Source organism: Drosophila willistoni, assembly GCF_018902025.1.
Source record: "Drosophila willistoni isolate 14030-0811.24 chromosome XR unlocalized genomic scaffold, UCI_dwil_1.1 Seg143, whole genome shotgun sequence".
Classification (NCBI taxonomy): Eukaryota; Metazoa; Arthropoda; class Insecta; order Diptera; family Drosophilidae; genus Drosophila; species Drosophila willistoni.
In genome coordinates this window covers 2,629,195-2,653,511 of record NW_025814056.1, presented here as the reverse complement: position 1 = coordinate 2,653,511, position 24,317 = coordinate 2,629,195, and the positions used below count along the sequence as shown (strand labels likewise).

The window sequence follows — 24,317 nt, the reverse complement described above, 5'->3', positions numbered from 1 at the left end:
ATACATATGTATTAACAATCAAATGTATTAACAATTAGAAAACAACAAGCGCCTGCCCAAAGTGCTATGCCTAGCTAACAAAATGAGGCACAAACACCAAAACTAACAAAAAAAAAAAAAAAAACAAAAAACAAAACAAACTATAAACGAAAATTACATGATGAATGAACAATTATTACCAACAATATATTCTAACCATAAAACGAAATTCGATGTAAACACAAATTCAGGTGTTTTTAGCCAGATTCGTAGCGTGTACAATATGTCGCCCTTAAAGCTTAAATAAAAATAAAACAAAAACAACTTTATTTCAATTGTCCATAATACAAAAAAAAAACAAAAACAAAACTCACCCCTCTCACATATTTCACATGCATATAAACATTATAAAATATAACCACAAAGAAACAAAATGGAAAATAATATACATATATATAAATATATACATAAATCTCAAAAAAACAAAAGACAAACAAATCACAAAATATGACAAAATGTTAAATAAATATTTTGTGCGTTTAATTTTTGATTTTACCCAAAGAAAAGATTACACCAACAATTTATAAAATCTAAAAAAAAAGAGCGAATTATACCAAAAAATTTCGAAAAACGGCACAAGTAATAACCAAAAAAAAAAAAAAGACACGAAAAGGCCCATGCGACAAAAAAGAACAGAAAAAGATGGCCAAGGGCAAGGGCAATGGATGATGATGATGGCAAGGAATGTGACAAGTGGGAAAACAAAAAATGTTTTACATATACCCAAAAGGCAGGCAAGGCAAAACTGTAAGCCAAAATGATACTTAAATAATTATATATATATATATGTACATATATATATATATACCTATATATATATATATACATATGTATATGTATACATATATATATGTGCAGATATGTATAGGTATATGGACATGAACCTTATATAAACAATAATAATACTAATTAATTTAATGATTAATAGCACCCAGAAAATACATAATTATTTAAATAAATATACCAAAAAAAAAAAATAAAAAAAAAAAAAACAAAAACCGAAAAAACATTATCTAATTGTGTCTACAACTTTTGTTTTCGAAAGGCTTTCGCCATCGCACTTTGGGCCAGTTATATTTTTTTTCGCGTAAACTTCAATTTAAATGAAAGAAAGCTAAAATTGCAAGCCCATTAGTAGGACCAAAGTAGAATTTCGATTTTTATTGTATCCCAATTTGCTCAAAACTATACAATTTATGAATTTGTTGCATACTTTTAGGCAAAATTTTTTGGATAATTTGGATTTATTCTTGATAATGATTCTCAATAATCCTGTCGAAAACTGCTTTTTCATTTCGACTTTTTTTCTTGCTCCACATATCCGATTCACATCCGTAATCCTAGATCCGCTTACCACTTCTAAAAACATTTGGCATCAATTACCACAAATGGTTTCAAATTGCATTTGCTGTTCTAGTTCAATTAGTGTTAATAAAAATCTTCATTAAGCTCTTCGTACATATATTAACAAGACAATCAAGATAAATAGCTTTTATGTGTCGAGGGCAGATCAGTCCCCACCTCTTACCACCATCACCCATATTCTTACATACACACACACACACACACACACACACACACACACACGGATTTTCGTGTAACTATCAAATTAAGTGAAAAAGCGTTTCTATGTTGCCATAGACTGGCAGGGCCTAAAAATAGATGGCCAAAAAGGTAAAAGAAAAAAACCATAGCATACAACTTGGCGTTATAATTTTATTTCCGACCAAATGTACACACATAAAAGGCATGACAGGACGAAGTTTTGCTAACTAAATTACGCACTTTACCGTCACCTTTTGCAATTCTACGTGGGTGCATGCATAAATAACAATTGCCACAAGACGCCCCTTGTCTGTGGCGCTTACTCTCAACCTATTTAAAGCAGTGTCCGCATTAGGATCAGGATGGGAGCACACAAACGAAGGTGGCAACGGCGACGTTGCTTGTTTACTCAGACTTGCCGCATCTGATTAAAATCTATTGACAATGCAGGCGACAAGAAAAGGCGTAGCACTATCTCACCGGCACACACAAATCCTAACAAGGAACGCCTCTGCTTTCACTTCCCCCGCCCAATTCTCTAAGTTTTGCCACTTAATGAAGCAGCCATCCTTTAGCCTCATTTTTGTTTTATTGGGACGAGGGAGGGAGAGGACGTAGAGCAAACAAAAACAGCTGCACCTGTAAAAAGATATTTGCATTTTTTTTTTTAGCATTTTCATAGGTTATTTTTATTATTATTAACACCATTGTAGCCAAGGACATGCGCAGATATCAACCACCAACCAACCCAAAACACCTTCCACAGCCTCCCCAAGGCCCTTGCCAAGTAACATTGCAAATTTCATCTCCATCTCAATAGCCTCCCAAAAAGGCCAAAAGGTATTGAGCATTGGGCACTGGAACTGAGACTGAGAATGAGATTGCCACTGGCATTAGGTATAAATAAAGCGGAACTTCTGCGCACAGGCTTAGTTGGTGGACCGTGTTGCTCCGCTCGCGTGGCCTAGCCCTGTTCCTTTCCGTTTCTCCGACAGATTCCCCATAGAAGAAGTAAGCATCAAACAACAAATTCCAAACAAACAAGTAAAGTAAATAAAAAAACAAAATAAACAATTTGCGGCTATACACATCTACACGCACACAGACACACACACACAGGTGGGTGATACAAAATTTTAAATATTTTTTCATTGATATCTAATTAAAGTTAAGTATTTAAGTGTGTAAATAGTATATATATGTACCTATTTATATATTAAATTGATGCTCAAATATATCTTTAACTATTTAGTTAACAAGACACATGGCTAGCCATATACATACATAGATGAAAGAATCTATATCAATGGGATACAAGTTAGTATAGTGTATTTTAAGAGCTATTTATAGAAAATAGATGGATAGAAAATATTCTACTCCATTCTACGAACATGCAATCAAGACAATTGGGCTTCAATTTCAAAACATTTGGATTTATTGGTCTTTGAGCTGGGAATTTGAAAACTTGTTCTCTCGAGGTGTTGCTCTTTATTAGTTTGCCTTACAAAAAATCTAAAAGATATAATATTTCGAAATTTTAAAAGTGTCACTCTGGAATAGTCAGTTAACAGAAACTTGCGATGATGTTTCAATGCAGAAAAATGCAGAATACGCTTGACTTGTAGAAATGATCCGGTGCTAACTTTGACCGCGTCAAAGTTTGTATACCCTTGCAACTTTTTTGGTAACTCTTTCTTTACTTATAGCCATCAAAGTGGAAAAACCTTTTACCTAAAAGGTCTAATGTTTGCAAAAGAACGGCTTAGGAAATAACGAAGTTATTGATCAAAGTCACAGTTCACCACCGATTGATCCTAAGGGAGCTATATGATATAGTCGCCCGATACTTATCAAATTTGGCACAGTCATTAATAGTTATCCTAAACTGAGAAATATAAATTTTTATGGCAATTGCTTCAAAACTAACGAAGTTATTGACCAAAGTCACTGTTTTCGACCGATCGGTCCTATGGGAGCTATATGATATAGTCACCCGATCTTGATCAAATTTGGCACAGTCGTTTGTAAGTCATATAAATTCATAAATATTTATTTTCACGACAATGGCTCAGAAAATAACGAAGTTATTGAGAAAAGCCACTGTTTGTGACTTTGTCGTTTGTATGGGAGCTATATAATATATTGGTCCCATCTGGCAGAATCCAAGATATACAACCTGTGCACTATATACAAGCCTACATGCAAATAAATGTCAACACTGTAGCTTTTACGGTCTAGGAGGAGTTTGCGGTCGAACGGACGGACATGGCTATGTGAACTCGTCGCGTCGTGCTGATCAAGAATATATACACTTTATATGGTCGGAGATGCTTCATTCTATGCGTTGCACACTAAAATTAATATACATATTTTGCGATAATACAAAAGTGGAAACGTTTCTATTTAAAATTAAAATTTAAGAAATACATTGAATAATTGAATTTAATTTAATTAAATAAATACGCTTAATAAATGTTCAATAGATAAGGATTCTGATATTAAGTTACTATCAAGATTTTGATAACATAAACAATAACAGATATTTGCCATCAATGTTTTGTAGAAATGCAATATTGGTATTAATAGTTTATATAAAACGATTCATATGTAGAAGAAATTAATTGATCGAAAGAAACAGTTTAGGAAGTTGGCCCAATTGAAAAGCTGATCTTAAAGACAACGTTATGTGATTAAAAAAACATAATGAAATTTTTAGAGCCTATATATTGCATGTGAAAATCTAATATACATAGACAGCAAAGATACAACCCACATTTGAAAATTTGAATATATTTATATGGGCTATAAAGATCAGGCATGCCATTCATTTTGTTTCATTTGATTGTAAATTCAACTACTGGCAACAAACTCACAATTCAATGTAACCTAAGGACACATCGGTCATCGTTAAGTTAAAATTGTCTAAATTGAAGCATATATATTTTTATACTTTTTGGCCAACAATGTTCTTTGAGTTGTAGTTTGCTCATGTCAAGGTCGAAACAATTGAATTTGGTTGCTAAATTTTGTGCTTTTATCGATAAGAACGAGAAGAACTGGACGAAAACTGGAGCGGTGCTCATATGGCAAAAAATAGTGGTTAATAATAACAGCGACATCAATAAGAGCAGCAGCAGCAGCGAATAACGAGTAATGTGTAACGTGTAACGAGTAATGAAACAACCCTAAAGAGGTCTCTCTTTCTCTCTCTTAGTTGCAATCGCAGCTTTCACAAGGGTTGATTGCGTCTGGTGACCAAAATCAGTTGACTTGAAAACTTCGAAGCGTTCGGTTGCAGTCCTCAGTCGCGTTTCTTCTCCATCAATTCCAGTTTTAGCAAACTTCTCACGCACACCGCACACACACACACACACTCACCAATACACCAATACACCAACAAACATACACAAACAGAGACACAACGAAACAGAGCCAGACAGAACCACCGACTTTTTGCTCATATTTCAACAGAGTTGTTCTCCGCTCTCTTGGGGTGCCTCCTGTGTGCACCAATACAAAGTTACTGTTATTTTATATTGTTTGGAGCTGTGTGTTGTGGAGCGCGCTGTGTGTATCCACTTTGGCCTACGTGTGTGCCTGTGTGTGCGTGTGCTTTTCCGTTCTCGACGTTCTCCTTCCACACACAAAAAAGGAGCCCCGCCTCCCCAACACCCCCGTTTGCACGAATACATACAATAAAAAACACACACAAACGCATACATACGTTTACGTCTGGGAAACAACTGACTAACTAGCTAACCAGCCAACAACAACAACAACAACAACAACAACAACAACAACGACAACAACAGCCACACCAAATCAAGATGGCCGAAAATTGTCCCAAATGCAAGAAACAAATCAACTCGAAAGAGGCTGGATTCATAATATGCAATTCGGATGACTGCCGTAAGAAATACCACCGCACGTGCGTCAACATTGACGATGCCGTCTACGATGTAATCCAAAAGAATCCAATGATTTCATTCAACTGTGATGAGTGCAAAAATCAATCGCCCAAGGCACTGGCCCGCATCGAGGAGAAGGTGAACAAGGTGTGCAACGGCGTCAATCAGATACAGGGACGTATGTATCAGCAATATTTCCAGTTTGGCAATCAGCCGGCTAACAATCTGGACGGGAAAAAGCATCCACAGCAGAATAACCTGATTGTGGTGGGCAACAATTGCAATTCGGATCGATTGCAGGTTGTCTGCGACTACGGACGTTGGGTTCAGGTGGGCAAATTTGCCACCAACACTAGCGAGGAGGATGTTATCGATCATTTGGCCGAGGAGCTAAAGATCAATAAGAATCTAGTCAAATGCACCAAGCTGGTGAAGAATGATGCCAATCTATCGCAGTTGTCTTACTGCAAATTTAAGATATCCATTCCGGATTATCGTTTCAATGAGCTCTTCAATGAGGCAATTTGGCCCAGTGGTGTTATGGTTAGTCCCTTTACACCCCGTTCTCAGCTGAATCAGAATCGCATATAAAGGGAGAGAGAGCCGGCAAGCAGTGAGAGGGTGAAACAGTGAGCAGACTCAGCGAGAATCCACAAACAGAGAGACGGCGCAGCTGCACAGGAGACCACCAGAAAGAATACACAGAGAAAGAGCGAGAGAGAGAGTTAGAGAACTAAAAAGAGAGAGCGCCAAAGATAGAGGGTGGCTTGCCGGTTGGATATCATGCACATTGCGGGGGTGATAATAATGATGTTACATATGTAGTGTGTGCTCCCATTGTATGCAGTTTTTTTTTGTTTTTTGTTTTTCTTTTACACTTGAAAACTTTGTCAAAAACTTTCGCAAAGCTCACCATACAGACAAAATCATAAATTATGAATTGAATTAAAATATAAAAATGCATTTTAATATATTTTAGCGTTGAGTAAAAAGAACAAACCAAACAAAACCAAAAACCAAAAGAACCGAAAGAACAGAATTTTAAATGCAAGCCCGAAAAGCAAAGCAAATACATATATCTAAATCTATTGGACATTGAAATATTGTCTTGTACTTAAATGCAAAATAAAATCAAGATGCTACTCCAAAATGATGACTAACTCGATTATAAGTATTGGATAAATATATTCATTTACAATGTGCATTGTTTGGCACTGAAGATTAAAAACAATAGAGAAAAAATCCATTTTCCCAAAAACATTTAAATATTGTAAACTTCAAAAGATTTTGTATACCAAATTCTTTCCCCTTCCCACAACCCCTAACCCACACCTCCCTCAAACCGCTTCTCGAAATTCAAGTATTCTATATGTATTTATAGATATACGAAATATGACAAGCAAAAATAAAAACCAAAAAAAAAAAACAAAAACCAAGATCCAAGTACTTAACCGTAAATACTTACTATGTAGCAAAACCAAAAGAAAAAAAAAACAAAAAAAAATATATATATATATTCAAACTATTTCAGCAAAAATATTGTATTCGTATATATTGTACTATGTAGTTTGATGCATTTTCAAAGCTTGTTCCAAAGAAGAAAACAAAATACGAAAAATGAAAAAAAATGTTTAGAAATTTTTGTCAACTAATTGTCGAATGGAAACTTACTTATTGTATTATTCGAATTCAAGCAGAATGGTATAATATGATGTTTATGTATTTGCGTATTTCCAAAATAAATTCGGTGCTCCGAAGTTTATATATCCTTGCAGTTTCGTTGTCAATCATAAAACCTCCAAGAATTCATCTCTGAAAGCTCTCTCCGAGATGGAATACTATTAAGAAATTTATAAGCCCAATCATTTCTAAGGCAAATAAATTATTCGCTTTTCACTTGGCACTTTCAATTCGTTAAGACGTTTCTTCTGGGACAATTATCAAATGAAAGTGCTGAAAACGTACAGCTTTTGGGGTTGTATTGCTATCAAATGATATGATATTATATAAAGCAGATTGCCGCATTGCTTACTGATTTCAAATATTTGTGCACTTTATGTGTGTGTGTGCACGTCCCACTCACCATTCTCCTGCAAGGGTATAATATATATTATCGAAAATGAACCAATAGTGGTGGTGTATACAAAATAAGTCCCAAATAATGTCCTCACACATGGATTGTTTTTGGGTTGATTTTCAAACGAGAATTCGTAAACGAAGCTGGGCAAATTTGTTGCAATAAGAAAGAGAAAGCACTCCAGAGCAGTGTAGAAATGAATCTATATATAAATATATATTTCAAACTTAATATATTTTTTTTACGCGAATCTTGTTTCGCTCCCCACACAAACACACACACACACTCACACATATACAACCCAGACACACAGGAATAATTTTAGTGGCAATACGTGAAATTATCGAATTGAGCGAACTTGCTGCATTCATTATAAAGATAACACACACACAGACACACACTCAAGAGAAAGAATAATAAAGCAGAACGGTAGATATTTATGCAAAAACATATACACAAACACACACACACACACACACATATATATATATATATATTATATATATTTAGTATACAACAACAATATGCATGCCTGTATTTATGTCGATTTTTTCAATAAATCTTTAAAAAACAAAAAAAAAATAAAAAAACTAAAGAGTGCATTGATCCGTTTTAATCAACCATTTTCAAATATTATTCAAAATGAACAGAAACAATGGCCAACTCAAAACGGAAGCAACTAACTAAAACGCCAAAGTTACCATCAAGTCTCGAGCAGGAATCAAAATCAACAGATAATGTCATAGACAATGCCAGTCCAAAAAATGTTCCTCCAGACACAGTTGCAGTTACGGCAACAACTGCATCAACTGCACATCCAACTCCAGCTTCAAGCCCCACTGCAGCTGGTCACTTTTTTAGGTTGTGCTCCGGGTATGAGTTAAGTAACTTTAGCAATTTGGACAATTTCACCAATTGGCTGCAGCGTCCAGTTGATGGATCCGCTTTGGGAGTCTTTCGAATGCTCTATGGCGCTGCCATGCTCATTGACATAGCCGAGGAGCGTGGTGGTGGTCAATTGGATGTACGATATGGTGAACCACAGCATTGCCATTTCCCGCTGTTTAATAGTATAAGTGCCTTGGCCTATCCGTTGATGGGCTGTGTCTATTTATGCATGTGGCTCGGAGCATGGGGCATATTGTTGGGATATCGCTTTCGGCTCAGTTGCCTGTGCTTTATAGTGCCCTATTGGTATATATTTCTGCTGGACAAACCCACATGGAATAATCACAGCTATCTATTTGGACTTGTTGGACTGCTATTGCTTTTTACCCGGGCTGAGAGTTATTGGTGGGTTCATCATGGTTTTACAGTATGTTATTTTATTCTTCTAAAAAACACATTCCATTTGCAGTTCTCTGGATAGATTGCTAAGTCCTCATTCCGGACAGGGACAGTTGGTACCTTATTGGAACTATTTCCTTATCAAATTTCAATTCTTCCTATTGTATGCATATGCGGGTCTGAAGAAATTCTCCCCGGAATGGCTTTCCGGTTATGCGATGAGTAATCTAAGCCAGCATTGGGTATTTGCTCCATTTCGTCAGGTGTTGGATGCGGAGCTTATTGATTTGTTAATAGTCCATTGGTTTACGGCATTCTTTGATCTCTCGATAGCCTTCTTCATGACTGTGGAGAAGACGCGTCTGCTGGTTACACCATTCATGATCAGTTTTCATCTAATGAATTCGCGTTTGTTTCACATTGGTAAGCATTGGCATAATAATCTTCAAAGGTTTTTAACCTAGAATCATATATTGTTTTCTTTGTAGGCATGTTTCCATGGGTGTGTCTGGCTGAGGTGCCATTATTCTTTGGCTTTGACTGGCCTCGCAAAATGTTAGGGAGGCCGATAGCCAAACATGCCTCTGTTGAAGTACCAACATCGTGCAAAAAACCACGGCTTCTGGCCAAGCTGCGCACTGTAATCATTTGTGGCTACTGTGGTCTGCAATTATTTTTGCCATACTCGCATTTCATCACCAAGGGATATAACAATTGGACAAACGGACTCTATGGTTACTCATGGGACATGATGATGCACTCATACGACACTGTACTCACATCCATCAAGGTGGTGGACAATGACAATCAGCGGGTGCACAATCTCAATCCGTATGCGTTTACCGAATATGATCGCTGGACAAAATATGCGGACATGGCAGTGCAATATGCAAAATGCATTGAGAGGAATATACAAACAGATATGGCCAAACATCATAGTTCAAGTCCATTGATTGGTCAAAACATATCCATTTTCTTTGATATATGGTGCTCAATGAATGGCCGATTTCAGCAACGAACTTTCGATCCACGCGTGGATCTACTAAAGGCTCCATGGTCGCCATTTGAGCCGACTCCCTGGTCATTGCCGTTGCTGACCGAATTGAATCATATGCGACCGAAACTTAGGACCATCACCACTGAGGTGCTGGCATGGAATAACTATTCGGACGTAATATTTGTAGCCGACTTCCCGGGCCTCATGTTGAGCAATTTCATTTCACCCGATCTTAACAACTGCACGCTGACCATACTCGAAGGGAATGTGCGCTACAAGAGCGAGAAGGAGTCAGAGGCCTTCTTCCTCACCGCTGGCAAGAGCATAGCTCTAGAAAGTAATACCACCCACTATGTAACCACTATCGGACACAAGCCGGCATCGTATCTATATACTTTTGTGAATAAAACAATGCTGGAGCACAGCAATGACTATGGTGATGATGGGACCTCCAAAAGCCGTCCCCTGCTGCCCCTGTGGGATGAATTCCAACAGCGCGTTACCAACTATCAAAACTTTCTGATACATCTCGGCAATTGTGTGCTCTATCTTCTGTATGGTGTGCCCATTCCCTTGGCCATTCGAGATGTAGAATAGTGCGCAAGCAAATAACGCTCCAAAATACTTGCGTTGGTGATAAAACTGATAATAAATGTACTATATTATGCCACAGGCAGGCATTCTTTTACTCTGGGAAATTAAATTACATTTATATACATACTTTGATTTTGTGGTGCCTACAAATATATGTATGTAGCTACATATATTTACAAATTACAAAACTCTTCAGTATGGAGGAGGGAAATAATTAGTCATGAGCAGGTTTTGCAGTGTCCTTAAAAAAAAACCAAGATGAATATAAGATCTGATAATCCATGTGGATCATCACCAGAAAAGCATTTCTTTTTGTCGTACAGCAGAATTTGAATACTTTTAAAGGCAAAATATGCACTGGAAAAAACATATAAAATCGGGCGAGAATACGTACATACATACATATATAGTAGGCATCATACATTTGAGCAGGGGATTAATCAAATGCAACGCAATTTGCTCAGTATATGTTTCTGTGACACTCCCGATTCTTAATTTCAGCTAAAACTAAATTAAAAAATTTTTATACCATACACCCATAGGGTGAAATGGTATATTAAAGTCGCCAAAATGTGTGTAACAGGCAGAAGGAAGCATCTCCGACCCCACAAAGTATATATATTCTTGATCAGGATCAAAACCCGAGTCGATCTAGCCATGTCCGTCTGTCCGTCCGTCCGTCCGTCCGTATGAACACCTAGATCTCGGAGACTATAAGAGCTAGAGCCACCAAATTTGGTATGCAGTCTCGTGTAGTATGTACGCTTATCGAGTTTGTTTCAAATTTTTTCCACGCCCCCTTCCGCCCCCGGAATTTACATAAAACTGTTTTTCTTAAAAAGTATGGCAGATAGAGACATCAAATTTGGGTTATATACTTGTTTAGTTAGCGCGCAAAAAAAACTTGTTCCAACTTTTCGCCACGCCCCGTTCCGCCCCCGGAATTTACATAACTCTGATTTTCTTAAAAACTATGAAAGCTACCGACATTAAATTTGGTATGTAAGCTAGCTTAATAGACGCGCAGACATTGACTATTTCAAAATTTTGCCACGCCCATTTCCGCCCCCGAAAATTAAACAAAACAGATTTTCTCGAAAACTAACAAAGCTAAAGTCACCAAATTTAGTATGTATATTGGCTTAGTATGCGCGCAGAATACATGTATTTTAATATGTTGCCACGCCCACTTCCGCCTCCATAATTTAGAAAAAACCGATTGGCTCTTGCAATTTTTTGACCATCGCGATCAAATTTGGCAGACTAATAAATCTTATCTATCTCTATCAAACTACCAAATTTGATTAAAATCGGACTAGAAACATACAAAATATACGTACGAACGTATTTTGCTACGCGATCCATAAGGGCAGAATTGGCCGTTGGCTAGTGGCGGCGCTAGAGTGCTAGTGTGTTTGTAGAGTGAGCGAGATAGCATATGGCATGTTAAAACAATTTAATAGACATACATTTGGTTTTCGAAATTTTAAATATTTGTTTCACCATTTTATTAAAGTTTACATTGTAATAACACAACTGTGTCTTAGCTTAATTATAAAATTAATAAAAATTATAAACACTGACTTCTTATATATAACTGAACGGACGTCCTTGTATATCCGACTGAGATCTCCAGGTCCTGAGATTTCCCACGAGATTTCTTAATCTCATATCTATGCAGGACATTAACTGACTTCGATGGCCGCCTTTTTGAATCCTCCTCGACCAGGACTTTTTTATGTAATAGAACGACAAAATTAGAATGGAAAAACATATGAAATACCAGGCAAAGAGACGTTCTTAGTATGTGGCTGGTTGTAATTTTTTTTTTTTCAAAAATACTTACGTAATTCTGGACATTTGAATTTTGGAATTTATGGAGCAGGTGATTTTTTAAATTTAACGGATGACGAAAATTCTACTCTTTACGGCGAATTTTTGAACTGTAGAAACTATAAAACACCAGGCCAACAAAATTGCTTAGAAGGAGGATGGTTTAAAATTTATTAAAAGTGTGTAACGTATTTCTGGACATTTGAATTTTTGAATTTAACTGACAGGCGGTTTTTTAAAATAAATAGCGGGCGGCGAGATTTGAACTTTTAAGATGAAATTTACACTGAAGAAAATATAAAATACCATGTCAGTAAAATATCTTAGTAGGCGGCTGATTAAAATTTTACAATCTGACAAAAAAACATCCTTGTCTTACTCCAAATGACTGAGTTATAAAGACATTTATGTTTTTTTGCGATATTTTGCCATTTTTCTCACCCGTACAAAAATTGCGGCAATATTTTTGGAGCAATATTGAAAATCGTTGAATCCAGATCAATAGTTCTAAAGGATCCAGAAAAGGATGTCTTGTCGAAATCAATAAACTTCCTGTGCAGATATGGCCTCCAGAAAAAATTCATAATTTCTTTTGTTAGCTTTAGAATCCGAAAATCCTACTACAGAACGTTAGGACATGGTTTCCTAGGATGTCCTTGATGATCTTTATCGATTGGCTTAAAAAAAGTTGGGTTCCTCCAAGGATGCAGGACATTTCTCAACATTTGGAAGGACATTCCAGGACATGGCGACAAGGACTTCCATCATGCCACACAGGATATCCATATTATTCTTCAAATGACTGAGTTATGAGAACTTTTCTGCTTTTTGAACTTGTTATTTTTAATCTAATGAGCAAAAAAAATGTATGTACTTTTATGGTGAATAAAATGAATTTTTTAAAAATGAAGTAAGTCGTCTCGCCGACTTAGGTATACCATACACCAGTAAGACAAATATTTCTAATTTAATATTTCTAATTTCTAATAACTAATGCATTTGCGTATTTTTAAAAATGTTGTTTACATGCTTTTTATAAGCATATCTTAGTATTTCGCTCACTCAAGCATACGAGCACCTTAGCAATTTTCATCATCCGTTAAATTTAAAAATCAACTGTCCGCTAAGTTCAAAAATTCAAATGTCCAAAAATACGTTACACATTTTAAATGAGTTTTAAAGTAGCCGCCTACTAAGTAATTCTGTTTGCCTGGTGTTTTATAGTTTCTACAGTTGAAATTTCCTCAATAAATGTTTAAAGTTCGTGTTTGATGCGAATCAATAGAGACTGTCACAGAAATATTTAAGAATATAAAATATAATGTTAATGATATAAATATTAATGATATTAATAGTTATGCTGTCAAGTTCGTTCCCAGTATTAGATACCAATATTTGGCTACGATCGATAGTGAAATGAGAATTGAGTTGGTTCCAAGTATTTAGCTCCAGCTCCCATTATTAGAGTCAGGCGAGTGTTGGATAGAAACTGAATTTTGTTGTTGCTCAGAACTGAAAGATAAATGTTAATAGATTTTAGCGGCGAAGGCAAATGGTAACGCTTTTTCAAAATAAACTACATGTATTTTGATTTGATTTAAAAAATATCAATAACAATTCAAATATTAAGAGAATAATTAACATAAAGATATGTATAACAAAATAAATGGTTAAATTTTAAATTTGTTGTATCAGTTAATAGCAAAAAAAATTTAATAAAGAAAATGAAAAAATGGTTATTATTTGACATTTGTAAAAAATGCGTATAACCGAACACCGGAATAACATTTTGTGTTAAGTTCGTTGTCACTAATGGATATACGTTTGTATGTATATAAAAATAAAGCATAATCAATGCTAATAAAACATGGCACAACAATAACAAGAGGAACGACAATGATTTAATTCACAAGTCAGCCAAGTTTGACTCATCTCATCTCACTCATTCCCCTTCTTTCCCAACTTTCAACTGAGATAAAGTTGCTCAGCGAGCCTTAAATTTGGTTCGATTTACTATATACTATGTATGGAACATCACAAGATAGTGAACAGTCAATGCTCTGTTAAAGGTTAATCTTTAAAATCAATCTTTATTATTGCTTTAATTATCAAATTTATTAGGTTTTTGGGCGTTAAAGATTCTCGATTCTTGAAGATCTGCTCTGAGGACTACAAGAAACAAATGGGTAATGCGATTTCCTAAGCCGTCGCTCAATAAGTATTATTATGGACTTATATACAAATGTATAACATATATTTCAGCCTAATTGACGGTCACACGCAGACACGCACACACACACACACACACACACACACACTTACTCAATTGACACGGAGCAAAGAAGATCACACCGAAAGGGGCAACCGAATGATATTGGTGGGGAATCTAGAGGGCTTACGAGTTGTGCGGGCGTTGCAAGTACACTACGTCGTTGGGGATGATCGGCATGAAGGGCGTCTACAATTAACTTAATTAATATATAACCATTTACCGGACTTCAATATCGGACTTGAGTCTCGACGCGTTCTCTGTCGTATGTGGATGTTTTGTTTTGTTTGGTTTGGTTCTGGTTCGTCTCTCTTTCGCCGGGCATTTCATTTCGCGTTTCATTGAGCGAAAAAGTGCAGGGAACGCCCTCACGTCATCTGTCATCTCTGTCTTTATCTCTATCTCTCTCTCTCTCTCGAATGAGCGCGATTATGCTGAGCTCTCAATTCTAGTTTTTGAAATGTAGTTGATTGCCGGATTTCAACAAGTGTAGATCGGTCTGCCATCATTTAAAGTTTTATCGGCATCGGCAACGGCAACGGGATCCTTAACAATAAGAGATGAGAAACATGTTGTCCATTAAATTGAATGCTGTCTTTTGGATCTTTAGCATTTGCTGTTGGTCTCAAATAGCCGGAAATAATCTGCAACAATATGGCATTGACGCTGGAGCCAGTACGGAAAGGATTAATACGGCCCTGCGTTGCATGAATATAAATCCACAGAATTCGGTTGACTTAAATCAGGTAAGACAGAGATAATACCAAAGACAAGTGACCCAAAGAGAAAGAGAGAGAGAAAGAGAAAGGTCAGATACGATTAGTGCAAATGAAATGTCACAGAGATTATCAACACAAACACGGTACACAAATATAATAACAAAATAATTGTTAAGACCTAATGAAGGCTGGCAAATTATTTATAAATGAAGTTTGTATTAGCCATTTACATGTCATAATCCTATATTGACTGCATGGGCTGCTACACAATTATTTTCATTCTTCAACATGGAGATTTGTGTGCAATGCAAATTCTTGTCAATTAAAAATTATTCCAGATCGTTATGTAGTAAGGGAAAACGAAAATAATATATACTAGTATGTACAGACATACATACATATGTACATACATATATGTATGTACATACATTTATACAAATATTTACGTTACAAGTTGTTGTATTCAGTTATATGTAGCTGTAAACGATTCATAGGGTAATTTGAATAATTCATCGCTGCCTAATGCAATTAAGGCTGATTTGTTCTAATTAACCCTTTGCGCCAAAAGGCGCTCCCAATGTCAATGCTGGATAACCCTACTCCAGCCCAGCGCAATCGGTTCTCCTCCCATTCTCCTCTGGGCAGACAGGGCGCGCGCGTTGTCATGCCTCATTGTGGGCATTTAATTGAACGCACAGCGCAGCAAATAGTCAGCAATACTCAGCGTACTCAGCGTCGCATGCAAATCACACAAGTGACCCTCATTCTCGTCATGTTGTGTGTTTGAATTCGAGTGAACCGACTAATGGCCACCATGTACTTGTATTTATCATTTAGATAATGGGCCTCTGGTATGGAAGCGAGGTCATTGTGCATACCCAAGACTTTCCCGGTGTCTATGAGGTCGACTCGTGTGTGATTATCTATTTGTCCGATGTCACCGATGAGGTAAGAAGAAATTGGATAAACTAAATTAATGAATGGAAGCATTAAATAGATCCATTATTACTTTAGGTGAACGGCAGATCGGCATCCAGCAATCGCGGCTATAACAATCGAGACTATAATCCCAGTTATCCCGCTTATAATCCCAACCAAAACAACTACAGACCCACATCGACCACACCACAATATGTGGACACTGATGATTACCTGAGACGCGATGAACATATCCATCCGCAGCGTTATTTGCATTTGGTTTGGAGTGAACGTGACAAAAATGTCGAATACACATTCAATTATACGGCCGGAACACCCGGTCAATGGTCAAATATTGGAGATCAGCGTGGCAGTTTGATTCTCCACAACTCGTATACACAATTCAGTGGCACCGTTCAAGTGGTTAAGGCGGTCAATGATCATTTGGTATTGACATTCTGTGGCAGCGATGTTAAGAGCTCCATTTACACAGTGGTCTTGTCCCGCAATCGTTTGGGTCTGACGGCAGATGTAAGTAGGAATCGATCGATCGAGTGATCCTCATTAAACCTCACTTTCTTTAGGAGATACGCAGCATTCGGAATTTACTTTCACGCCGTGGCCTATATACGGAAACCATACGCAAGGTGTGCAATAGCTGCTCTAAGCTTGGAGCTGGTGGTCTCATTACTGTATTTGCCTCACTCTTGTTACTTCTCTTGCGTCTCTACGGATAAGAGACAGAGTCAGAGTCCGATAGACAGGCAGGCAGAGTCAGCAGAAGAAGATTGATTTAATTATATCGAAACAGTCCAGCCATATTATGTATATTAATTGATAAACTGTTTTAATTACTTAAGCATTCGGAATGAGCAGATTGAATATGGAAATGACTGCATTTGCAGTTAACATTCCTCCCTCCTCACCTCACCTCACCACACTTCCTCCCCCGCCCCTTCCAGTGAAACTTCTTCCTACCCTCAGAAACTAACCAAACTAACCGACAGTTAATTCGGTTCACATTGTTTGCTTTCACTTTTAATTGCTGTTGTCTTGTCAATTAAAGTCAATTAGTTTAGAACACATAACCGGAGACTGGGCATTAGGACGGTTTATTTTGGTTGGTCTCTGTTAGTTGTAGGCGTTAAATGTGCTTTTAATTCAATTTACGAAATCTAACCAGATAAGGCCTATTAACAAGGAAAGTTTTCTTCATTAAGTTAGTCATGTAATTATGAGATCGAAAAACAACTATTCTCCGCTTTTTTTTTGTTTTTTTTTTCATCTCCTTTAATGCAAAATAAATAAAACAATTAAAACAAACAATTTATTGCATTTTTCATGAAAAAATTACTTGGGACTTATGGTTTATCTGACAAAGTTCAATCAATTTGTTTAAGTTCGTGAAGAGCTCATTTCAGTTGATGGAAAAAATACTAAGCTACAGGAAGTCCTTTTCGGATTAAAGCAATATCAAAAATTAATAGCAGGGCGCTGCTTATCCAGAAATAGAGTAATCCAGTGACTCAAAGCGCAAATGGGGCAGATTAGTTGCAGTGCAACAAAGTCATTTGTTACTTGGTGCGCATTTAATGTAATAATCGATTTAATCAACTTTTCACTGGATTGACCTTGACTAGTATTTTATGTGAATCAAATGCATTCAGTGATATCTCAAAGAAAAAATATAATATATATTCGGTGAGTAAAAGAGAATAACTTTGTTGAGTTGAATTTCATTTAAAGTGTTTTGCGTTTCCAGAATTTTTTATTGTTTTTACAAGTAGTTTCGTAATTTTTATAGTTTGAAATGATTGAAAACATAATTAAGAAATCGTTTAAAAGTTGCCTGAGTCAAATCGCTAAATTAGTTTGATGTCAACACATTAAATTTATTCTAATAAAGAATATACATATATGTGTATTGCATAGATATATATTTCAGACCGATTCTCGGAGTATTAAACCTAATTTAACATTTAAAATGCCGTAACGATTTATTATCCCTAAAAGTAGGCAAGAGCAAATATTCTCATTTAATTCTCATACGCCATGTTGACACACTGACTTTGTTCAATGCCGCCGCTGTAGCCCACAACCATAGCCAATGCCAGCCACAATCTCCACACGAAACCCCGTCGAGTACTGCGATATAGGTAACGATGATGATGATGATTCCAACAATAGCAAAAACTTTACATTATCAGCAGGTTACCCCAAAAAAAAAACAAAAAAAAACATGAAATTGAGAAAGAAAAGAAACAAAAACCAAGCTAGCTAGACATGGGACACGCGCATCTTATCAGCGCCTGGCAACGGGTAGAGTTAGCATTAGTTCTAATCGTGCCATCATTTATGACTTTATTTTGTTTTGCTCTGCATGTTTTGCCTTTTTCGAGAGAGATGCAACAAATGAAGTACTTAGTTCCATGGCCACTTTAACAATGGGACTTCTACTAACATATTTGTATGTATTTAAGTGTTGCTTTAATTTAAATTTTCTACTACACTTGGTACGCTGTATCAAAACATTTATAGGTCACTCGTTTCTCCTTAGATTTTCAGTGTCTTTATTTAGCTTAATCAATATGTTCTGCTATTGCTAATGCAGGAATAACTTGTTATCATATTACCCACCTATTCTTGTCCTATCAATCACTAAACTAATTTCCAACTTCTCTTTCTGCTGCACCAGATGACCTCTTGATGATGTCCCACCCACCCACTCACCCATTCAATTTGGCTAACTTCTGCTATATTTGGTCATAAATCTTCTAATGCCCCCACTAGAGACCACTCAAAATCCCTCATATTCAAGCAATCATAAATTTTTCCATTGCAATCGCCAAAGCAAAAAAAAAATGAAGAGGAAAAAAATGTATTCACGCGATTTTCAGCAGGCCGATCCCAAGTTAAAGTGCAAAAGTCTGGCGATTGGTGTTTTATTTTGTTTTGATTCGTTTTTGTTGCTTATTTTGTTGTGCGTCTTGGTTGTTGTTTTTTTTCTTGTCTAAAAGAAAGTGCTTAAGAAATGGGCACACAATAGACGCCTGTTCGCGTAGTTCCTTATCAGGCAACCTAAAAAAAAAGCAAGAAAAAGAACAACAAACAATATTGCCTAGTCTCGTATCGTAAAAGCAAAAACAAATTGACTTCTCTATGGTCGGAGGCCTACAATATAAAAATATACTTGAGAAACTGATTGCATTTTAGGTGCAACGACGTTTCAATACTCTTCAATGTATTGTCGGAAAAAAGATTGAAAAAATAAACAAGAAATTAAATACACCAAAGACACTTTGCGTTTTCTTACATCCAAATTCAAGGAGAATTTGTAAAATTTATAAAAAATTTGATTTTTTAAACTATCACAAAACAAATGATCCTTTGGATTAAAATTCTAGGCTGAACAACTAAGTAAATATGCCTGAATGGTAGGGCATAATGAGTTCACACATTGCAGGAAATCCACCTACAGGAAAAAAATGGCAAAAAATGAAACCAAAAATATAGAATGTGGAAAATTTCTGGTAACGAAAACATTCCAATGATTAATTTTTCAACAGCTGTTGACGCAATAAATTGCATAGCCATAGGCCATAGCCCCATAGCCTTATAGCCCCATTTCGAGCACTACTAGACAACGTGGACTGATAAGATGACCACAATTGGAGGGTCAATTCACCCCCCATTGGATGATGTGGGCGAGTGTGTGATGTTGGGCAGGGCTGCGGCACCCTTGAACTTGAAGTGTGATCATCAGTATTGTTATTGTTTATTAAATGGCATTTTATTCGCTTTCGCACACGAGTTTTACACATTTATAGCCTGATTGCAGTCAATGTGTAGTCAAGGGGGAAATGAAGGCGGTGGGCGGCGTTGGTTTGGTTAACGTTTTGTTTTGTTTTGTTTTGAAAGTTGACTAAGCAACTGCCGCAATCGAGGGGCTGGAAGGGAAAATATAAAATGTTGATAAGAGAAAACCCGGACTGGGCACACGTATGGAGCTCATGATTGTCTAGTTACAAAAGCCAAGGCGTATGCAGGCCTCAAGACTTTTGTATATAGTATATCTAACGAGATGATGGAGCGCAAGAGGCAGTGAGTGAGTGAGTGCGAACTAGAGAATGTGAGATAGATGACATAATCTGTGGGGCAGACATGTGAACAGGATTTATAATCTTAAATCTTGAGCTTTGCCTAGGCTAAAGATGACTCTGCTCAATTCATTTCATCCTAAATGTGTCAATCAGATGAGCGGATTGACGTCATTTGGATTATAAAATATATGCACGAGTTTTTAATATACAAAAATATTCACATTATTTTTACAAAAAATCGCTTGGACTTTGAGCCATAAGGAAAACAAATAAAATATTACACAAAAAAACAGAGACGCACACACACAGAGAGACACTCTAAAAGAAAAGATAGAAAAGAAAACCTTCAATTCAAATGCGTCGCAAAATGCATGCAATTGCCATAAACTAATCAATTTACAAGTACTATAAAGGGGAGCCATTAACATCAACATCATCATCATCACCATCATTACCAGCCAACATCATCATCATCATAATTAGTCTCTGTGCGCCGCTATATAATCATCATCAGAGTAGCTGATAAGCCTTTAACTACTTGCACGATAATAATTCCAAACACACAAAACACGAATACGAAATCTAAACATCAACACCAGCAACAATACCAACAACAGCGGCATGATAAGAGCCTACACGAAAACCGATGTCAGTCCGAGTCCGAGCTATAAATACTGGAACTTGCCCTGGTCTAGACACACAGAAATCATCTGTACGTAAAGCAAGCCAAACGCGTCAATGAACCAACTGAACTGGGAATAGGACAAACAGCAGCAACCAAAGAAAAATCAACCAATAACTGTGATATATATACCCAAAAAACAAAACCAAAAAATACTCCGGAAACCAAAATGTCTGCAGCCAATAAAGTGAATCATTTGATTAGCTCAACATCCCGCTATATCGCTGGCAGGAATGCCGTCCAGACCGTCTACTGGCGCACCTCAGCTGGCCCCAATCCCCGCATGATGAAGACCAACAAATTCTGCGAATTTGATCGCAATCAGAAGACACCACAAAATGTCAGAATGCAGAACTATAATCGGAGTTTCATTGGCAAGGAGTAGAAAGGATATTCGATTAATAGCATAAGTTACAGTCTATATGGTGCTATATATATATATATATTTGTATCCCTTAAATAGTTCCTATTCTTAATGTTTGGTTTCTAGTTAATTTCTTTTTTTTTTTGCGTTCCTTTTTTTATTTTTTTTTTTGAGTATCTATTTATTGTATATTAGTATTTCATACACACACACACGCACAAGCTGTGTGTGGAAAACGAAGAAAGAAAACCGAATGACAAACACTTAAAAATCGATGTAAAGTAAAGTAGAGCGGCGCGTGGCTCTTTATGTACCTTGATGATCAAATGCGAAGAAAAGAACAAAATAAAACGAAAAAAAATGCAATGCTAGTTTGTAATCAAAAAAAACAATTAAAGTTTTACTTTATTTTTGTTCGGTTTATTGCAGGTTAAAGTCAAGTATTGATACTTTTAGATGGAGAACTCAGAGGGTCAACTCTCAGAGCATTTTTTTGACCTAAGAACAAATACGTCAAGTGGGCTTGACACAAGTCAAGATATATATATGCATGTATACATATATATATACTCACTATTGATGTAAAATAGTATACCTATGTACAGGCCCGGACTGTCCCGCGCAACCGGGCAAATGCCCGGTGTGCCCTCAAGGTACGGGGCCCTTTTTGATGAAATTGCATGTAGTAGAGTAGAACTTTTTAGCCACTAGGGGCCCTTCAAACGAGGTTCTCAGTACGAATCATTTTTTAAACGTAATAAACTGATGGACGCTGGGGACAGAAGCCCTGTAAGCTACTGGAACTTTAGACATTGTTTTCAAAATTTTGGAAACTTTCTTGCTTATGGCAGTTCAAAAACAAAACTTGAATCAAATTGAAAATGAACGCATTATTAAAGCTTTTTACTTACAGAGCAATTTACTTCAAAAACTTTTGACTGTTTCATGATTTAAAATCTAGTAAAATTACGCCTTACGTAGAAGTGCATTGTTGAAAAAAGATAGGCAAATAAAATTGTTTGTTTGTTTGTAAGAAGTCGTTTTTGTTTTATTCACATAAGCGATCATCCTTGATGTAAAAGGGGGGCCCTTCAACTTGAATTCCCGGTGGGCCCTCAGGGTCCCAGTCCGGGCCTGCCTATGTATATGATTTGACAATGATGACAATGATGATTTGTATATGATGACAAACATTCCAACTTAAAATTGAATTTAATAAACAATCGGTTAAAATTTAGCAAAAGAATTTTCAGTATTTTTCAAAGTAAATTTTGCTTAGACTGTATTTTAATAGGTGAATAAATTAACTTTTTAGTGATTGAAGCATAAAAATGCTTAAAATATTCAAGAGACACCCTAATGTAAATATTTTACCTGTATTCCTTCGATGCTCTGCTAGATAATTGTTTCAAAGTCAACATTTATATACCATTTGGTATTTACTCACCTCTAGTTACCTTTCGAGTAAAGCTAGTTAAAACGTCCTGCAAAATTATTCAAGCTGATGAAAAGGGAATTTTAGTCTTAGGTTAAGTGTAATGGTATTCAGCCCACTTACATATATGCAAAAAGGAGATATTAATTTTGGTCAGGAGTGTGAGACGCATAGAAGGAAGCATCTCCGACTATATAAAGTATATATATTCTTGATGAGGCGAGTTCTTATAACCATTTCCGCCTGGATCTACGGGAATTTCTCTTAGAGTTTAAAAACTACAGAGCTATAATTTTGCATTCTATATATTGCACGTGTTGTATGTCTCGGATTTAGCCGGATCAGACAGCTATATTATCTAGCACCCATACACACGTCAAAGTCACGAACAATTACTTTCTAAATAACATCGCTATTTTCTAAGCTTTTGTCATTATTATTTATCAATTTATTTTAGCTACAAACGACTGTGCCAAATTTGATCAAGTCGAAAGCAGTGACTTTTATCAATAACTTTGTTATTTTTCACGCGATGTTATAAAAACTAATATTTGTCAGTTTCATTTACCTATTAATGACTATGATAAATCTGATCGAAGTCGGATTACTATATTATATAGCTCTCATATAAACAGACCATAAAATAGCATGCTACACGCGCCGCATTGCTCCAGGCTAAGATTATAGGCTGTTCTTTCGCGAGATCATTAGACTTTTTTGATTACATTGACGGCTATAGCCTCGCCTTTTGGTTTTAAGCTGTTTTTAGAAAAGCTATTTAAACTTAGAACTATACATTTGTACGATTGTACGATTCCGGCCGACTGAAAAAGTCCAAAAACGAAAAAAGGGTTAACCAAAGTGTTTGACGTTTGTAGACCATAACTATGTAATTTGGTTGCGCCCCATGTGATGTATAATACACTAAAGTAGCATAAAAGGAATGATTTTCTATCCGGCTTTATCCGGCTTTGGCCGTACCATTAACTTAAAAGAAAAGGTAAGTAGATGCCGCAACATTACTCTTAAATAACGTATACGCAATGTATGTATGTACTCTTATTTGGGTTGTTAGGGTAGGCTTGGCCAAAATAGTCCAAATTTATTTCCATGTTCTAGACTATTTGTATTATATGTACTAGACTAATACTAGGTCACTAAATAAAACGTGTTTTGTTTTTTTTTCAACTAGACCAAATACGTCGTAGTCAATGGAAATGAGGAAATGGGGGTATGTGGGGAAATGGGGAATGCGTCATTGTATGACATCAGTGAACGGCATGGCATGATCGACAACAATCAAACTGAATCATATTATTGATTGGCTATGCAAACATTGAAATAAGCAAATTATTACGTCTGAAAAAGTGTCACGTAGAGTAGGATTTAAAATAACTTTTGTAAATATGTAATTTTTTTAATTTATAAATTTTATGACTACAAACGACATGAAACTGTTATGTTCTCATCTCCAAATGTTCTCAATCGAATGAAAAACCTTGAAATGTTTTGACTTTTGGCGTCATTAAGAGCATCTTTTTTAAAAACTA

The 24,317-nt window shown here is 36.2% G+C and overlaps 4 protein-coding genes and 1 long non-coding RNA gene across 6 annotated transcripts; 4 read left to right on the top strand and 1 right to left on the bottom strand.

The window, feature by feature from the left end:
- The first annotated feature begins 2,378 nt into the window (after window positions 1-2,378).
- Window positions 2,379-10,527, top strand: LOC6646452 (vitamin K-dependent gamma-carboxylase). Of its 2 annotated transcripts, none has more exons than XM_002069120.3 (4): window positions 2,379-2,595; window positions 8,220-8,862; window positions 8,927-9,279; window positions 9,345-10,527. In XM_002069120.3, the coding sequence occupies exons 2-4, from the start codon at window positions 8,225-8,227 to the stop codon at window positions 10,448-10,450; spliced, it is 2,097 nt and encodes a 698-aa protein (XP_002069156.2). In that variant the 5' UTR covers window positions 2,379-2,595; window positions 8,220-8,224; the 3' UTR covers window positions 10,451-10,527. The 2 variants fall into 2 exon arrangements, with proteins under 2 accessions (XP_002069156.2, XP_023033859.2); XM_023178091.2 differs by having other exon boundaries at window positions 2,379-2,703.
- LOC6646453 lies at window positions 4,435-6,455 on the top strand. The gene is made up of 2 exons (XM_002069121.4): window positions 4,435-4,734; window positions 4,799-6,455. Exon 2 carries the CDS (start codon window positions 5,412-5,414, stop codon window positions 6,081-6,083), a length of 672 nt encoding a protein of 223 aa, XP_002069157.1. The 5' UTR covers window positions 4,435-4,734; window positions 4,799-5,411; the 3' UTR covers window positions 6,084-6,455.
- Window positions 10,528-11,969: 1,442 nt separating the features above from the next.
- Window positions 11,970-13,165, bottom strand: LOC124460635. The gene is made up of 3 exons (XR_006954588.1): window positions 12,722-13,165; window positions 12,294-12,426; window positions 11,970-12,178 (listed from the first exon to the last, which is right to left on the bottom strand). It is a non-coding gene; the product is annotated as an uncharacterized LOC124460635 (long non-coding RNA).
- A 1,858-nt stretch (window positions 13,166-15,023) lies between these two features.
- LOC6646451 lies at window positions 15,024-17,020 on the top strand. The gene is made up of 4 exons (XM_002069119.4): window positions 15,024-15,295; window positions 16,106-16,216; window positions 16,283-16,717; window positions 16,771-17,020. Exons 1-4 carry the CDS (start codon window positions 15,110-15,112, stop codon window positions 16,921-16,923), a joined length of 885 nt encoding a protein of 294 aa, XP_002069155.2. The 5' UTR covers window positions 15,024-15,109; the 3' UTR covers window positions 16,924-17,020.
- Window positions 17,021-20,985: 3,965 nt separating this feature from the next.
- On the top strand, window positions 20,986-21,698 carry LOC6646450. Its single transcript, XM_002069118.4, has one exon. The coding sequence runs from the start codon at window positions 21,138-21,140 to the stop codon at window positions 21,351-21,353; it is 216 nt and encodes a 71-aa protein (XP_002069154.1). The 5' UTR covers window positions 20,986-21,137; the 3' UTR covers window positions 21,354-21,698.
- Window positions 21,699-24,317: the final 2,619 nt, after the last annotated feature.

Bases quoted from the DNA above. Each gene is read 5' to 3' on its own strand.
- LOC6646451 (XM_002069119.4), top strand. From the start codon at position 15,110: ATGAGAAACATGTTGTCCATTAAATTGAATGCTGTCTTTTGGATCTTT. The intron at 16,217-16,282 runs GTAAGAAGAAAT...TTATTACTTTAG, and splicing joins TGTCCGATGTCACCGATGAG to GTGAACGGCAGATCGGCATC. The intron at 16,718-16,770 runs GTAAGTAGGAAT...CACTTTCTTTAG, and splicing joins GTTTGGGTCTGACGGCAGAT to GAGATACGCAGCATTCGGAA.
- LOC6646450 (XM_002069118.4), top strand. From the start codon at position 21,138: ATGTCTGCAGCCAATAAAGTGAATCATTTGATTAGCTCAACATCCCGC.
- LOC6646453 (XM_002069121.4), top strand. From the start codon at position 5,412: ATGGCCGAAAATTGTCCCAAATGCAAGAAACAAATCAACTCGAAAGAG.
- LOC6646452 (XM_002069120.3), top strand. From the start codon at position 8,225: ATGGCCAACTCAAAACGGAAGCAACTAACTAAAACGCCAAAGTTACCA. The intron at 8,863-8,926 runs GTGGGTTCATCA...TTCCATTTGCAG, and splicing joins ACCCGGGCTGAGAGTTATTG to TTCTCTGGATAGATTGCTAA. The intron at 9,280-9,344 runs GTAAGCATTGGC...TTTTCTTTGTAG, and splicing joins TTCGCGTTTGTTTCACATTG to GCATGTTTCCATGGGTGTGT.